This window comes from Harmonia axyridis, chromosome 2 (assembly GCF_914767665.1).
Source record: "Harmonia axyridis chromosome 2, icHarAxyr1.1, whole genome shotgun sequence".
Taxonomy (NCBI): domain Eukaryota; kingdom Metazoa; phylum Arthropoda; class Insecta; order Coleoptera; family Coccinellidae; genus Harmonia; species Harmonia axyridis.
In genome coordinates, this window is record NC_059502.1 from 63,486,171 (window position 1) to 63,503,399 (window position 17,229).

Genomic DNA, 17,229 nt, shown 5'->3' on the forward strand with positions numbered 1-17,229 from the left:
TTGTTTGAACTGCTTGACAATGCTCCTATGAATGCAACTTTTTCTCCATTTGACCGACCTTCTAACTCTTATGGTTTAAAAGTTACCAATACAATCCCATTGAAAAAGTGGCCACCCTGTATAAATTAAATATTTTCTTGAAACTTGGAGCTTCTAAGAAAATTTGCCAGATACCGAAGAGGAATCTGAGCTTTTTTGTCAATACTCAGAATAACAGACTCTTGATTCCAGAATATAACAATATTACTTACCCATGGAATTTCTATATTCGTGTTTCTCGTCGTTCGTAACATCGAGTCTCATCGAATCATCTCCTAACGATTTCATGTCATCGAAAGTCATGTACTTGTACTGGTGGTGATCGCTAGAAAGGGGGTCGTCACCTAAAGCCACAAAAAAACAATCAACCAAGAGTCAAACTTCCACATATCTATAGACGTTGTATTATTAGCGAAACAATGACGATAAAATCCGCAATTTCACCTAGGAAACAAAGAGCTCGGATGAAACAGTACGAACAATTATTCAGAAAATCATAAGCCAAATGGAGGAACTTCAGTCGAGTGTGGTCGTGATTCCAGATCTGAAATACGCTTAATTATGCTGCGAGTAATTAAATGAAATGTAATATGTTGAATCCCTGTCTGAATGATGTATTATTTATTCGATAGATATCAGGTTCAGTGTTCGAAACTTTTTAGTTTTCACTTTAACAATTACCTTGTACGTTTATAATTGACCTTGTTATATTGAGCATTCCATTAAATTCAACTTGGCTGCGAGACAAATGATATCGAATAAAATAAAGCAAAACTATAACATTTAATAATTTATAATAAATTGATATCTGCCAAACTGAAAAATTCTGATGTAGTTTTTTTCTCGGAATCTTCGAAATTCTTTAAACTAAGAACATTAGCATAATGCTTGAAAAAAAAAATCCCATTCACAATAATAGAGGCATTCGTCATAACGTGGATTCAACTTTCATCACAATTTTAATAAAAATTCACTTGGGGGTCCAACGAAAACTTGATACCTGGATTTTCCGACTTCAAAATGAAAATGTAGAAAATGGCTCAAATACGTCAATTTCTGATTCGAGAGGGAACAAGTTTTCCCGTTTTTTTTCATCCCCGTACCTTCAACCCCCTGATAGGGATGAGCAGGGCTGCTGACAGACATTTTAGCAACCCGGCAAAATAAAATTTCGACGCTCTGCTTTGCATAATTTATAAGAATTTTCTTTAATGGAGCCTTTGTTATTTCTCTCAGGCATGTTTTCAATTCCATAAGAAATCGTATTTTTACAATTTTAAATCACCTTGTCAAATTTATCAAACGCTGTTTTGTCGATTTCATCAAAAAACGTCCTGCATTGTTTAAAAGTACGACGATCCATTGATAAGACTAGAGTAAATAATAATAATAATAATTAAAATGTTTATTTGACTCACCTACAAAACTTTCTCACAATCTGTATAACATTATGTACTAATTAAACTAACGAGAGTTCCTTTAACTCTCAAAATGTCAAAAAAAAACATTAAAAAAAAAGAAACAACGAAGTTCAAAAAGGTGCAAAAAGTCTAGTTTTATTAACTGACTTTGCACCCCTACAATTTGGCGCCCCGGCAAAATGTCCGGTATGCCGCTCCTGGGGGTGAGCACCCCTTGATTTTGAATAGGGATCAGCGGTGTTGGGATAACTAATTTTGAAGATCGTGTCGAGTAAAATCTGACCCTAAAATTTCGCTTCAAAATATCCATCTATAATGAAATGACAGCGGAAATAGTGAAAGAAGCAATATCTCGAGGATATTATCCATCACATTTCAAAGGTATTTAGTAGTATAGTAAGTACTCTTCCACTATTTTACCTGTCATTTCGTTGTCGATGGAAATTTTGAAGCGAGAATTCAGGATCAGATAGTACACGATAAGATCTTCAAAATGAGGTATTGCAATACCTCATCCCTATTCAAAATCAAGGGGTTGTACCCACCCCCGTTAAGGGGTTGCTGTTACGGGGATGCGAAGAGCGGAAAATTTATTCCCCCTCGAATCAGAAAATGACGGGTCCGAGTGATTTTCCACATTTTCATTTTGAAACCGGAAAATCGAGGTGGACCACACTGTATAATTTCTTGTTGACATGCATGTTTCGGGTTCCATCCCATTCTCAAAACTGAAACATGCATATCAACAAGAAATATATTTTTATTAAAATTGTGAAACGGATAGTCAAGCGCTAATTTCTCTAATTCACATTGAAATTATGTTTCACCAAGTGATAAGCGAGTATTCAATTTCGATTAATACAATTTTGTCACCGACTCCATACATTTTAACGCTTTCAGAGATATCGCTTTCGTGATGAGATGTGATAGAAGTGATTGAAAAAATGATCTCATTACATTGCATCAAAATTGATAATGCATATTGTAGATGATTGAAGATTCTCATTAATGGAAATCTTTAAAAGTCTAAAGAGTAGTGATGAGAACTTAAGGTTTTATATTCACCAGGTAGTTAAGATTTTTCAAATCAGATCAGACGAAAGCGCAAAATAATATGGCACTATAAAAAAAAATTCTTCATCAATCCTTAGATTTCCTAGATTTACATAAGAAAATTGGTGGTGCGTTAGACAGATATCATTGAGTGTAATGTAGATGCAAATTACTTCGCTTTATTATATTGTTTAGCTCATTTGCAACGAATTCTTATAATTCACCACTGAAAACTATAGCTTTAATAGTTATTAAGAATGAAGAATAATCCAGAGATATTAGTATTTTCTATTTAACAATTTTTCAATATTGAATTATTTCAAATATATGCCTTAATTTTCAACCGTTATGCAGAAATAATATTATTCTCTTCGCCATTCAAACAAATTTAATATAAATTAGGTACAGAAAATTCGTAGAATGAAAATACACCAATCATCGTGAAGAAGCTACAGTGGTTGAACCTTTTTGACTTAATCACTTATATATGAAACTATCATAAACATTTTTCCATACGTGAAGAAAATTACTCCATTACATACTGACCATGGATGAACATTGTAAGGTTCATAGGTAACAACTTGAAAAAAATTAGCTACATGACAAAAAAATTTGCATCAATTCCTATTAAACTTCTCGCGAAAGTATATTCTGTTAAAAAAAGTTCTTTTCTTACTGCGATGACGAAAATTTATAATTAAATAATTACAAAAACTTATCACATCACATCAGGCTGCGCACGTGTTTATCTACAAAAGTATTTTGTATATTTGTTCACTTATTAACTGACCTAAAGATACTTTGGCTTCAATCTGAGTTTACTCAACTGCGACAAAATTAGTTTTCTTGAATCGGGGCGAGGTTTATCTAAGCATCATATACTCACCTATAGATATAGATAATCCTTTATTATTTTTTCTCAATTATCTTATCGTTATGTGATATTGAAAACAAATAATATTCGCTAATGATACATTTAGGTGGATGGGTTATACATAGATGAGTTGCAATGAAAATAAAGGTTGCGAAACAACAGAGCAGGAAATGAATCGATATAAAAACTATTAATTTTCATTTATATATAATTACATAATATAGATCGAATGGAACAATTGTCTATCAACGAAAAAACTAAATGACACATAAAATCAGCAAAAAACTGCTACAATGAAGAGATGGATCGTTTTCGAACGTTACAATCCATCATCCATGGTCAGGGCCACCGCCAGTCATTTTGGTGCAAAAAAAAAATTCGCCGCTCTGGTTTGCTCAATTTATATGAATTTTCTTTGAAGGACGGTCCTTTATTCCTATCAGGCATCTGTCCAATTTCATATAGAATCGTTATTTTGAACTCAAAAAAATCTTGTCAAATATAGGGTGTTTTTTTTCGAGGTATATAACTTTAAGTTGGCATTATTGTTCAAGAGGGTGACCGATTTAACAGGTGTCAAGTGATTTATTCTCAGTTTGGTTTGGCAATTCATCATGAATAGACTCACGCCTGAACAACGCTTGCAAATAGTGCAATTTTGTTTAGAAAATAATGGTTCTGTGCGGAATACGTATCGCGCACTACGTCCATTTTATTTTGTTTAGCGATGAAGCGCACTTCTGGTTGAATGGCTACGTCAACAAACAAAACTGCCGCATTTGGAGTGAAGCTAATCCTCAAGTGTATGTCGAAACACCGTTATCTCCAGAAAAACTGACTGATGCGGTTTATGGGCTGGTGGAATCATTGCTCCGTACTTCTTCAAAAACGATGATGGCCAGAACGTTACTGTCAATGATGATCGGTATAGAGCCATGATTACTAACTTTTTCATTCCTGAATTGAACAACCATGACGTCCAGAAGCTGTGGTTCCAACAAGACAGCGCAACATGTCACACAGCTCGTCCCACAATCGATTTATTGAAAGACACGTTTGGTGACCGCCTAATTTCACGTTTTGGACCTGTGAATTGGCCTCCAAGATTTTGTGATTTAACAACGCTAGACTACTATCTGTGGGGCTATGTAAAGTTATTGGTCTATGCAGCTAAGCCACGAACCCATGACCATTTGGAAGACAACATTCGCCGTGTTATTACCGATATACGGCTACAAATGTTGGAAAAAGTCATCGAAAATTGGACGTCCAGATTGGACTACATCCGAGCCAGCCGTGGCGGTCATATGCCAGAAATCATATTTAAAATATAATGCCACAAGATTATCTTGCGGATAAATGAAATTCATGTCAATCGAATAATCCATCGTTGTTTTATTGCAATTCAAAGTTCTATAGCTCTAAAAAAAACACCCTTTACATTCTATGCTGCGATCGTAACGTCTATTAATCCACTTGAGATTCTACATTAAAATTCGGTCGATGGCCATTTGTGAATAAAGCACAGTGTTAATTATTTGTTTTTATCGATTCATCCGAAACTACTCCAAGCAAAAGCAGCAGAAACGAAAAATGCGTACTATTTACAGAAAGCTAGGACAGCTACAGACTTACGTGTATACGTCATATTGCCTTGGTAGAAGGGTAGATAGACGTGCTGCGCATGCGTGGGTCGACCGTAAGCCACTGGAGGCTCGTCCACTCCGCCTGCATGCAACAAGCACCACCACCCTTAGCGTACTCATGGTTCAAAACAAAGCCCGCCAACCCAAAAATATGGATTCACCCAAAACTTTTTATTCAACCCAACTGACTTAAGACATACGATAGAATAGGAGAAGATGGGTACAATTTATACTTCCACATGCAAAAACTTTATAGATTAATGATAATTTTGGCTTGCAGAATTTATCAAATTGGACAAAAATATTGTATTGAATATTGATTCGCATATTCATTTGGTAGATTGGTACCATAAATACCTTAAATTTCAATATATTTGCTATTGAAGATTATAGCTTGCATTTTTTGTTTGTTTGAACAAAATTTATATCAATGATTGTCTTTTTTAGTTCTCATCAACTCAACAAATTTTCTGACGACACTTATTCATTCAGTAACGACCCAACCAGATGTTCACCAAGTTATATAGGCCTCACATTTCTCATTCACATAAAAAGAAATGATTGATCCTCAATTATTAACAACAAACAATTATTCAAACATATCTAAGATGACCCTGGAATATTATTTGTTGACAAATGAACTAATTGTTTTGATTTTGACTTCTTTGAGCCTCGTTACATTGATGGATATTCAACATTTTCAGCATTATTAACCAATTTAATGCATTAAAATTTCACTTTTTCTATAAGTTTCAGTAGGTACAAACTATTCTGAGAGTTCTGTTCTAAACACAAAGTTCAGGTATTTTCATTATAACAACGTGATTATATTTCAATCTTCATTAGAGATCTACAAACCTGCCAAATGAATATTGCGGAGACCGGAAACTATGAAGTGCATATTTCTAAAAAAAATACAGTCATCGATATATTTTGTCCTTTGGTCCAAATTTGTATAGGTAAAGCAAATTTCAGCAATCCCTTGGATTTTCTCTTAATAAGAAAGAGAACTTTGTTTAAGGTGACATAATAAACAATGGTTGGCGTTCAAAATATGTTTTTGTTGAAGTTAGTGTTAGAGTATTACTTCATCTGAACAAATTACGAGAGGGGCAACCAAACATTACTTCCTACCTATTCTCGTTACTTCATCTCACGACCGTAGCGCTGTTAGCGCTTGAGCGAGTTACGAGGCCATCGAGGGCTATCGAGAGAAAGAACAAGAATAGATCTTCAATGATCGAGAGCAAACGACAGGGACATAACCTTAGAGATTCAGCCCTTCTGAATTGAGCTTGCTTAGAGAGAGACTTACTAGAGGTTTTATAATAAACGATTAAAATCATCATCTGTGTATTAGTGAATACTCTGTATGTAAAACCCATAAATCCAACAGTTATTCAATCAAAATTTAATTCAAGAAAATCGATAATAAGGAAGTGTCAAAACAAACTTATCTAGCAGTTTGTCCTTCTAGGACTAGCTTAGTTTTGAAATAATTTCGTACTGAATTTCATAAATGATTTGAAAGTAACTGAAGAAAACTTAATTTCATCAATAAGAACCTTTATTATCTTCGTGATAATTTTTCACATTTCAAGTTTAATATGAAACTGATACCTAAATAGCAGAGCAAGAGGTTGTTTCAAGAATCTTTGTTACCTTCTGCTTATTATATCAACTATATTCCAAGAGTTCACTGGTGTTAAAATATAACGTGGTAAGATCATAGGATGAACAGATTTTGCATGTAGAAATATAGGTATGCTTCAATGGGAAATAAATCCACACTTAACACTTCACAAAACTCTAAGGGAAATCCCAAACTTCAAAATTCAAATGGGGGCTACCAGATAATGAGTTTAAGGTTAATGCAAACAATGCTGGTACTTTGCTACAGTTATTCCACATTTTTAAATCCCACACAGTATAGAAAACAGTAAAAAAAAATATTAAAAGATTGACACTTACCGCCTTCATCTTCTGAGTCTGACATGAATGTTTCCTGCATCGCTTCGGGAGCTACCACCTTGTATTTCTCCTCTATATTCACTGTGGTGGTTGTTGTGATTTCCGTTTCTGTTACCACTTTCAGTTCTTCAACTACACTGATGTATCCTAATTTGTTGGCTATCCCCAGTGCTGTCTGGCCAGTCTATAGCCGAAAAATTTTCAATGAATAAAAAAGTAGTCGACTCAATCAACGAATATTTCGAAATATACTTTCTCATTGGATGATTACTAATGAATTAGTGAATTAGAATTTCGAATACTCGATGGAAACTAGGAGTTGACTGTCCTTTCTTCATGCTTGTGGTGCGATATATTAAAGTGGAAACCACATCAATTTCACTTTTTGTAAATCACCCATGCCTAAGATGTCTGAAATACTGATGTGTTCACTGATTAAATTTTGTCTAAGATAATTGACTGAGGCTCCGCATAAGTCCTTTTTTCGTTTTCTCCTTTAGGTGGCGCTATACAAAGAATTGACCAATTAATGGCATCATTTTAAAATCTTCATTTGTTCTGTCAAAAGTCGTATATTGTTCATTTCACCTCAAAACGATATTCAAAGAAAGACGACGTGAGTGCCTCAAGAAATGATGCTCAAATCAAGTGAAAAGGGACCAACACCTTCAAAATCCAAAAATGCTAGTCCCTTCAAAAGTCGCCACTAGCTTAAGGTTTTTCAAGAGTAAGTGAGCACACCAGTGTTTCAGATATCTTATTAATGATGCCCTTGGTGATGCCTTAGATGCATAGAATTCCTAATGTGTGTACTGATTAGAGAAGAGCGATATTTCACGAACTGTGATTTAATCACTGATATCAGAATGTCACAGGTAGTCACGGTTCCGAAAAACGAATACAGAGCGTGACGGGATCACAGTTTGACCATTTCACAGATCTTTTCAGGGCATATCATCGTCCGTTGCAATCGTAAATTATGAAGGCAGCCTGATGTTTTTATTTCTTCGGAACCTTTTTCGACTAACATATTTGCATATTTTTATGACGATCCCAGCATCGTAGGCAACTTCGCCTGATTTAGGAAGTATTTTTGTAGGACTAGTTAAACAATAAATACTTGCTACAAACAAATAATAACTACTGAATTACTGCATAATTGGTGGTGGCAATGAAATTCTAATTTTATGCTTATCTTTGATAAACAACCCCAAAGAAATTATTTTTATATTGAAGTTGCCGACCGAAGCAATAATAGGCGAAAGAATAATAACAGGAGAAAGAATAATAACAGGCGAAAGACCAGCAATCTTTGGGCTTTCTTCACAAAAGTTGATGTAAATTATGCTACTTGTAATTTATGCAAGTTGAAATTATTTTTCAAAACCACCTCTTCAAATTTGAGGAAACATTTGAAAAATCGATATCCTTCTGTTACGTTCCTAACTAAATCTGAAATAAGGAAAAGAGTTGAAAATGTAAGAAAAATGGATGTTTTCATAATAATTTTTCATTAATTTAGCTTTGAATGATAATAGTGACCAATTCGAGTTGCAAAGATAAACGAACTAAGGTTTGGGTGATACATACAAATATTAATAACAAGCAACCTAAACAGTGATCACGTCACGCTTTAATTTCACTGATATCATAAAGTAACGTTCACGTTTCACAACGTGATCTAGAAATCACGGTATCGCTCCTCTCTAGTACTGATTCCATTTTATTTCAGACTTTTTGAGATATCCACCTGATACTTTGGTGTTCTGCTTCACCAGAGTTCTGTAAGGTGGCGCTCTTCAGAAATTTTCTAATTCCCGCTATCTGTCCGGCGCCGTTTAAAAATGAAATACTGATTTTAGACTTTACAAACTCTCACAATAAATTACAATTCAGTTCCTATCGAATTTTAAATGAAATGAATGGAATATAATGACAGAGTATAGAAGATTGTTACGAGCATGGAATATAAAATACTATTGTTCTATACTCAAAGATAATCCATAAATATACTACACAAGCAATCACCACTTACGTTAGTCACAGCATTAGGATCGGCCTTATTCTTCAGCAACAAACTTATAACCAACACATGACCCTGCTGAGCAGCCTGATGCAGAGGAGTGTAACCTGCACTGGTCACTGGATTCACATCGGCACCTTGTTCGATGAGTAGTCGAACCATATTCACATGACCATGGTGACAAGCCACATGTAGAGGAGTGTAGCCTTGTTTGGTTTTGGTATCTTTCTGAGCACCTGCCCTGAGCAATAACTGTGCAACTGGTACCCGATCTTCTTGAGCACAAAGGTGAAGAGGTGTGAGACCATTCTAGAAGAAAAAATGTTCTAAATTAATCACCATAATTATTCCGCTCATATACTGAGATGAACGTTCAAATGTAAGATGGAGACTATGGAATATCTGTTGAAAGTTTCAACATGCTATACTAAGACCTAAAGGCTTCATTCAAAAGCAGAATCTTAGAATATGAGAGTATGTGAGGTGTGAAGAAACTTCATCATGGTTTAACCTCAAATAGTTATTTATAAGACAAGTGCAGAAGGCATTGATATTCTTCCACGAGTTCAATATTCAAAAACGAGCCACGAAGTGGCGAGTTTTGGAATGAACGAGTGGTAGAATGAGCCTTCTGTACGAGTATTATACATTATTTTCTCTAATTCATTGCATTTTCATTGAAATTAATGAAATATTTCCATAAATATAGTTTAGTGATTTTTGCATTGAAAAATGTTGGTTGGTTGAACTGATTTCTTTAAGGCAATTTAATGAATTGACAGATAAAGCCGTAGCGGAAAGTTCGGAGTGCCAACATAGAATAATAAAATATAACCATGAAAACTGTGCGTTTCTGATATATTCTCGCACGATTTTGTTCTATAAGATGTGGAAGAATGAACGGAATAACCACAGAATTAGAGAACAATATAATTGCAGCACTTTCATTTGAAGTAAAATAACTGGCAAGATTTTTGTCAATTAATCTTAGCAAGGTTTCAATTCGTATCAGCTTCATAATCCGAAAAGTCAATATACACTGCGTAAAAAAATTAACGCACATTATGGAAATCTCAAATTTATTCTACAACTGAAGGTGTTCTCAATGATAATTATTTTTAACAGAATTATGCATGCATATGTTATCCACTTTCAACGTTTTTCTTCGATACAGATGTTTTTTCCCAGCAGGAATAAAAAAAGATGAGATTATCAGATTTTAAATGTTGTTGAATCAGTTGTTCTCGATCAATTCTAGTGCTCAATAGTTTTTCTTTCGTTTGACTTTCTACACTCGATCGCTATGCAACGCGAAACACGCAATTTGACCCAAGAGGAATGTGCCCAAGCGGTAGTTTTGCGAGAAGAAGGGTGGACATACACAAGAATTGCAGAAAGGTTTGGAGTTTCCCATACAAGTGTGTCCAGAATGTTGCAGCGATTCAGGGAGACAAGTATGAATGTCCGAAGACCAGGACAGGGTAGACCACGGGTAACAACTGCCATTCAAGAACGTTACTTGAGAGTTTCTTCGTTGAGACAACGGTTTGCAACCGCTCGTCTCCTTCAAAATCAGCTTGAGCAAACTTATGAGGTGCAAATTAGCACTCAGACAATAAGAAATCGCCTCAGAGAATATGATTTAAGGCCTCGTGTCGCGGCAAGAGGCCCAGCTCTTACCCCAGCCCATCGAAGGGCGCGTTTGGATTTTGCGAAAGAGCATATCCATTGGGAAGAGGCTGATTGGGAAAGAGTTCTCTTCACAGATGAGTCTAGATTCTGCCTCTACCATTGTGATCGACGTTCCCTTGTATACAGACGTCCACATGAAAGATATGCTCAGTGCAATTTCCTGAATACTACTGGTTTCGGGGGAGTATCGATTATGGTATGGGGTGGAATATCTTTGACTGCTCGCACAGACCTAGTGGTCGTTGATAATGGAGCTATGAATGCTGACAGGTATATAAGGAACATTCTTGAAGAGCATGTAGTGCCTTTTGCCCCATACATCGGTGAAAATTTCATTTTTATGGACGATAATGCCAGACCCCATCGTACGCGCATCGTTCAGGAGTACCTTGAAGAGGTTGAAGTCTCTCGAATGGAATGGCCAGCAAGAAGTCCAGATCTCAATCCGATTGAGCAGCTTTGGGACAACCTCAATAGAAGGCTGAGAAGTTCAGAAAATCATCCAGCTACTCTTAATGACTTAGGAATCCAACTCAGAGAAATCTGGGAAGGATTAGATCAGAACATTTTAAGATCACTCATTTTGAGTATGAACCGTCGTTGCCGAGCTGTAATAAACGCAAGGGGTGGAAATACCAAGTATTAAATCACTCATCAGCATTCCAGTATTTCGAAAATTGTTCATTTCTCTTCTTTCACATAAGATTCGGTGAAATCCTGAATTTTTCTTCCATTTAATGTGTCTTGTTTCGTTCAAAACCTTCCCGAAAGAACATAAAGAATAAGTTATAAAGTCAATGTAGAGTTAACTTTCATTAAAATTGAGATTTTCAGAATGTGCGTTAATTTTTTTGGGCAGTGTAGTAGAATAAAGTCATGAAGGAACTCGTATTGTGGAGTGATAAGAACCTTATCTTAGTACTAACCTTAGCTGCTGCGTTAGCATTGCCTTGATGTTCCAGGAGAAGAGAAGACATATCACAATGACCTTCCTGAGCACTCAAGTGTAACGGTGTGAATCCAGCCTTAGATTCGGCATCGGCTTTAGCACCATACTCCAGTAGAGTTGTTGCGATATCCATCTGAAAACAAATAAAACTCGATAAAACTACTGATTGTCGTTCAAATTACATGAATCGAAAAAATAACACTGAATGATCAATTACCTCCAACCTTTGGAGATTCGTCCTTCTCGTATGAATGACAATCATTCGAAAATAGCAGTGACGGTAAAAAGCAGAACAATAATAATTGCCGATCGAATTGAATACATTGAGATTAGTCGAATTTTTCATTTCAGTCATAAAAAGTATCTATTCAGGAACAGAAACAAGCAATTTATTAGATTTATTCAATGGAAATTAAAGTTGTTGGAGGAAATCATTTTTTTTTCAAATAAAATAATTTCAAATCCGCGATTAATTTTTTCAGATGTTTCACAAACCCCGCAAAATGCTGGAAAATATCTTTTTTTGTCTTTCATTGATTCAAGACCCAGAGAATTATAAGAATGAGCAAGTATGATAAAGATCTGAAATATACTCAAAAATCGCGAAAAATTGTTCCCTGGAATTTTTGAGAACCACTTCTGGTATTGTGTTGAAATATAGCTCACCTGATTTTTCCTAGCAGCGATATGAAGAGGCGTATGTCCATTTTTAGCAATAGCATGTGGTGATGCACCTTTATCCAGTAACAGCAAAGCCACAGGCTGGTGATCGTAATGAGCAGCTACATGTAAAGGCGTTACACCATTCTTGCCTTGAGCATCAGGAGGTGCATCTCTTTGGAGCAAGAGCCTGGCTACATTCAGATGACCATATTTTGCTGCCAAATGAAGAGGAGTGAATCCCTTCTTAGTCGTAGCTGCCAAGTCAGCACCATTTTCTAGCAGAACAGATGCGACCTAAAAAGGGTTGATCCATTATTTTTTTGTAAACGAGTGGTACAAATTCAATAATTTTTCATTTATAAAGGGTGTTTTTCTTCGAGGTATATAACTTTAAGTTGGCATTACTGTTCAAGATAACGACCGATTTGACAGCTGTCAAGTGATTTATTCTCAGTTTGGTTTGGCAATTCATCATGAATAGACTCACGCCTGAACAACGCTTGCAAATAGTACAAAATGAGATTGCTGTTGCTCCCGATTTTCAAAAGCGAATTTTGTTTAGCGATGAAGCGCACTTCAGGTTGAATGGCTACGTCAACAAACAAAACTGCAGCATTTGGAGTGAAGCTAATCCTCAAGTGTATGTCGAAACACCGTTACATCCAGAAAAACTGACTGTTTGGTGCGCTTTATGGGCTGGTGGAATCATTGGTCCGTACTTCTTCAAAAACGATGATGGCCAGAACGTTACAGTCAATGGTGATCGGTATAGAGCCATGATTACTATTTTTTTCATTCCTGAATTGAACAACTATGATGTCCAGGAGCTATGGTTCCAACAAGACGGTGCAACATGTCACACAGCTCGTGCCACAATCGATTCATTGAAAGACACGTTTGGTGACCGCCTAATTTCAGGTTTTGGACCTGTGAATTTGCCTCCAAGATCTTGTGATTTAACACCGCTTGACTACTTTCTGTGGGGCTATGTAAAGTCATTGGTCTATACGGATGAGCCACAAACCCTTGACCATTTGGAAGACAACATTCGCCATGTTTTTGCCGATATACGGCCACAAATGTTGGAAAAAGTAATCGAAAATTAGACGTCCAGATTGGACTACATCCGAGCCAGCCGTGGCGGTCATATGCCAGAAATCATATTTAAAATGTAATGCCACAAGATTATCTTGCGGATAAATAAAATTCATGTCAATCGAATAATCCATCGTTGTTTTATTGCTATTTAAAGTTTTATACCTCTAAAAAAAACACCCTTTATAATAGGGCATAATGTAATTGGATCAATTACCTACCTCTTCTTGACCTTCTTTAGCAGCTATGTGTAAAGGAGTATATAGATCTTTCGTGGTCGCCTGTGGTTTGGCTCCATGTTGAAGCAGCAACATGACAATATCGACATTACCCAGCCTAGATGCCACATGGAGTGGAGTCTGTTCTTCTCTAGCTTTAGCATCAACAGCTGCACCATTCCTCAGCAATATTCTGATGATGTCAGTCTACAAAAAATGAATGGTATGTATAAATATTTCATCATCGAATTGAAATTGTGTCTAGAAATGGAAATAGTGTACCTGATTTGCTCTAGCTGCCAAATGGAGAGGTGTTTCTCCACGTACTGTGGGTATGTCTGGACTAGCATCGTGTTGTAGCAAATAAATTACTATATTCATGCATCCCATAAAACTAGCGACGTGTAGAGGAGTGAGACCACTCTCCGTAGTTGCACTTATACCTAAAAATATGTATAATTAGAAAAATCAAACTATAAAAAAGTATATATTATGTGTATTTTGATTATTTTGACAAATGTAATCTGATGACATTTGTCAAAATAATCAAAATACACATAATATATAATTTTTTAGTAAGATGCATAGGTATTCTATGCATCTTATTTTTTAGCAAAATACATCAAACAGTGTTTTCAACGAGTTGTGACATTTCTTTTCGTGAATTCTTTTTCTGTGAACGACTTCGTAGATTTATAATAATATCAACTTCTATTCAATGTCTCAACTAAAAATCAAAATAATATGCGAAAAATGTCTTTAGCAAATGATGTCTACGTATTACATATGAGAGTAGTGAATACAATGATTTACGAATTATGACTTATAATAGAGAGAATCGAATACCAGTTCTTGCGATCATTCAATTTGCATTTTTTCGATGTTTTAGACAACTTCTACTTCTCAGACATAAATCTCGTTACTGCGGCAATATACCTTAGGACTATTAATCCTTTTCTAATGTTTAGAATTGGAATAATACCAAAATATGACCCTTCGGTAAAACGGTATCGAGTTATTATACGAGTATTCCAGTTGATTTCTGCAAGTTCCGGAAACTGTGATATTAACATTGTTAATACTTGAAATTCCTGAAATGCATTATGAAATGTTGTGTTGGAACTTGGGGCGCAGTGCAAGTGCAGTATTCGCGTTTATAGATTTATTGCGGAGATTTGAAATCTGTATTGAATCGATGTACCCACTTATAGATGCTGAATGCCAGGTTCGGCTCTAGGATATTTGGCTGCAAATCAGAATCATAGAAAGTGCAAGCAGAATATAAAAAATATTCCTTAACGACAGATCCGACTAAATTGAAATTTTGTATGAATATATGTGAAATGATCATTTGAATGTTGATGCTAAATTTCACAAGTACCTTATTTATATTTATTTTATAATGATATCATATATACCTCTATGTATATATTTTTCTAGTTTCTATTTCCGAAATTATTGCATGAATGAACGAGCCCTCAAAAGCTCCTGATTTCTCGTCAGTTCTTCCCACATTTCTATTATTTTTATCTAATATCAACTTCTTTACGTACTAAGTTTCATCACTAACTCAATCCTAACAACATTTCAATTAGAGAAATTAGTAAAATGAAGTCGCTCCAAAATTTGTCCGGAAAATTTCAATTTTTTCTTGCAAACGTCAAAGTTACATTTACGATTAATATACTCTGAATCTGGAGTGCTCGAAAAATCATTTGATAGATTAATAAACAAATAGAAGAATAATTATTTTTCTTGCAAAAGAGCAATCTACCCACCATTTGAACACATTTCAAAGTTCTGACAGTATGATAACTAAGAGCTAAATACGTGGCTCTTTATACTCACTTAAATTGAATAGAGAAATATTCGGTGTCTAATTGAGCATCGATGTACAGCATTCGGAAGCTCAGGAGAAAATTATATTCGATTATGTCACAAGTAGTCAGTACATTGAATATTTATTTGCTCATTCATTTATTGATCTCATGATTATCAGACAAGAACTCTTGACTCACGTTATCCAAAGCACAGATTGAGCTTGAATGAGAAACATCCCAGTTTAAAAAAGGAGAAGTTGATTGATTCAAAACCATACTCAATCTCAGAGTATTTTAATATAGGGTGTTTTTTTTCGAAGTATATAACTTTAAGTTGGCATTTTTGTTCAAAATGGCGACCGATTCAACAGCTGACAAGTGATTTATTCTCAGTTTGGTTTGGCAATTCATCGTGAATAGACTCACGCCTGAACAACGCTTGCAAATAGTGCAATTTCATTTCGAAAATAATGGTTCTGTGCGGAATACGTATCGCGCACTACGTCCATTTTATCGTTTAGCGATGAAGCGCACTTCTGGTTGAATGGCTACGTCAGCAAACAAAACTGCAGCATTTGGAGTGAAGCTAATCCTCAAGTGTATGTCGAAACACCGTTACATCCAGAAACAACTGACTGTTTGGTGCGCTTTATGAGCTGGTGAAATCATTGGTCCGTACTTCTTCAAAAACGATGAAGGCCAGAACGTTACAGTCAATGATGATCGGTATAGAGCCATGATTACTAACTGTTCCATTCCTGAATTGAACAAACATGATGTCCAGGAGTTGAGGTTCCAACAAGACGGCGCAACATGTCACACAGCACGTGCCACAATCGATTTATTGAAAAATACGTTTGGTGACCGCCTAATTTCACGTTTTGGACCTCTGAATTGGCCTCCAAGATCTTGTGATTTAACACCTTTAGACTACTCTCTGTGGGGCTATGTAAAGTCATTGGTCTATGCGGATAAACCACAAACCCTTGACCATTTGGAAGACAACATTCGCCGTGTTATTGCCGATATACGGCCACAAATGTTGGAAAAAGTCATCGAAAATTGGACGTCCAGATTAGACTACATCCGAGCCAGTCGTAGCGGCTATATGCCAGAAATTATATTTAAAATGTAATGCCACAAGATTAGGGCTGGTTTTAGAGTCACGCTGACCGTCAGCGCTGAAGCCTACGCGCGTAGCGCTCAGCGCGTAGAAACTCGTTTCAGAGTTACGCTGAACGTCGTGAGGTACAGTCATGCCACAGTCAAACCACAACTTCAATCAAAAAACCAGTATCAATATCGCGATTCATTGTTGCGTGGACTATCCCCGTCAGCGCGTACGTTTTACGTAACACAGTAACGCTCCCTGAGCTCGGTAGCGCGTCAGCGTGGCCTGGTCAGCGGCGCTGACGCGTGGCGCGTACGCGCTCGATTCCTCAGCGCTGACGGTGATCAGCGCTGAGCCGTCAGCGTTATTCTAAAACGCTTCATAAGAAATCATACATATTAGCCTGTCAGCGCCGACGGTCAGCGTGACACTAAAACCAGCCTATCTTGCTGATAAATAAAATTCATGTCAATCGAATAATCCATCATTGTTTTATTGCATTTTAAAGTTATATAGCTCTAAAAAAAACACCCTTTATTAAGGTTAATATGGCATCACATGGAAATGAATTCTAAATCTTTCAAATGATTTCACGTTGTTTCACTCTATGTTGTTCATATTTTGAAATAAAGAGAGGGTTAAAAAAAAAGTGGC

At 36.0% G+C, this 17,229-nt stretch overlaps 1 protein-coding gene across 14 annotated transcripts in view; it reads right to left on the minus strand.

The window, feature by feature from the left end:
- The window catches only part of LOC123673496 (ankyrin-2-like), a 121,201-nt gene that overhangs the window by 31,799 nt on the left and 72,173 nt on the right, over positions 1–17,229 (minus strand). For 10 of the 14 annotated variants that reach the window (XR_006746481.1, XR_006746480.1, XM_045608006.1 and 7 more), the window contains exons 8-15: positions 13,927–14,087; positions 13,648–13,851; positions 12,335–12,625; positions 11,646–11,801; positions 9,040–9,336; positions 7,005–7,188; positions 5,023–5,115; positions 252–383 (exon numbers count right to left, since the gene is read on the minus strand). Coding sequence is in view for 12 of the 14 variants with exons in the window: in XM_045608006.1 (XP_045463962.1) it covers positions 252–383; positions 5,023–5,115; positions 7,005–7,188; positions 9,040–9,336; positions 11,646–11,801; positions 12,335–12,625; positions 13,648–13,851; positions 13,927–14,087 (1,518 nt within the window). In the remaining 2 variants the exon portion in view is untranslated. The remainder of the gene's footprint in view (positions 1–251; positions 384–5,022; positions 5,116–7,004; positions 7,189–9,039; positions 9,337–11,645; positions 11,802–12,334; positions 12,626–13,647; positions 13,852–13,926; positions 14,088–17,229) is intronic. The other 4 variants (XM_045608012.1, XM_045608005.1, XM_045608007.1 and 1 more) reach the window with 1 other exon arrangement.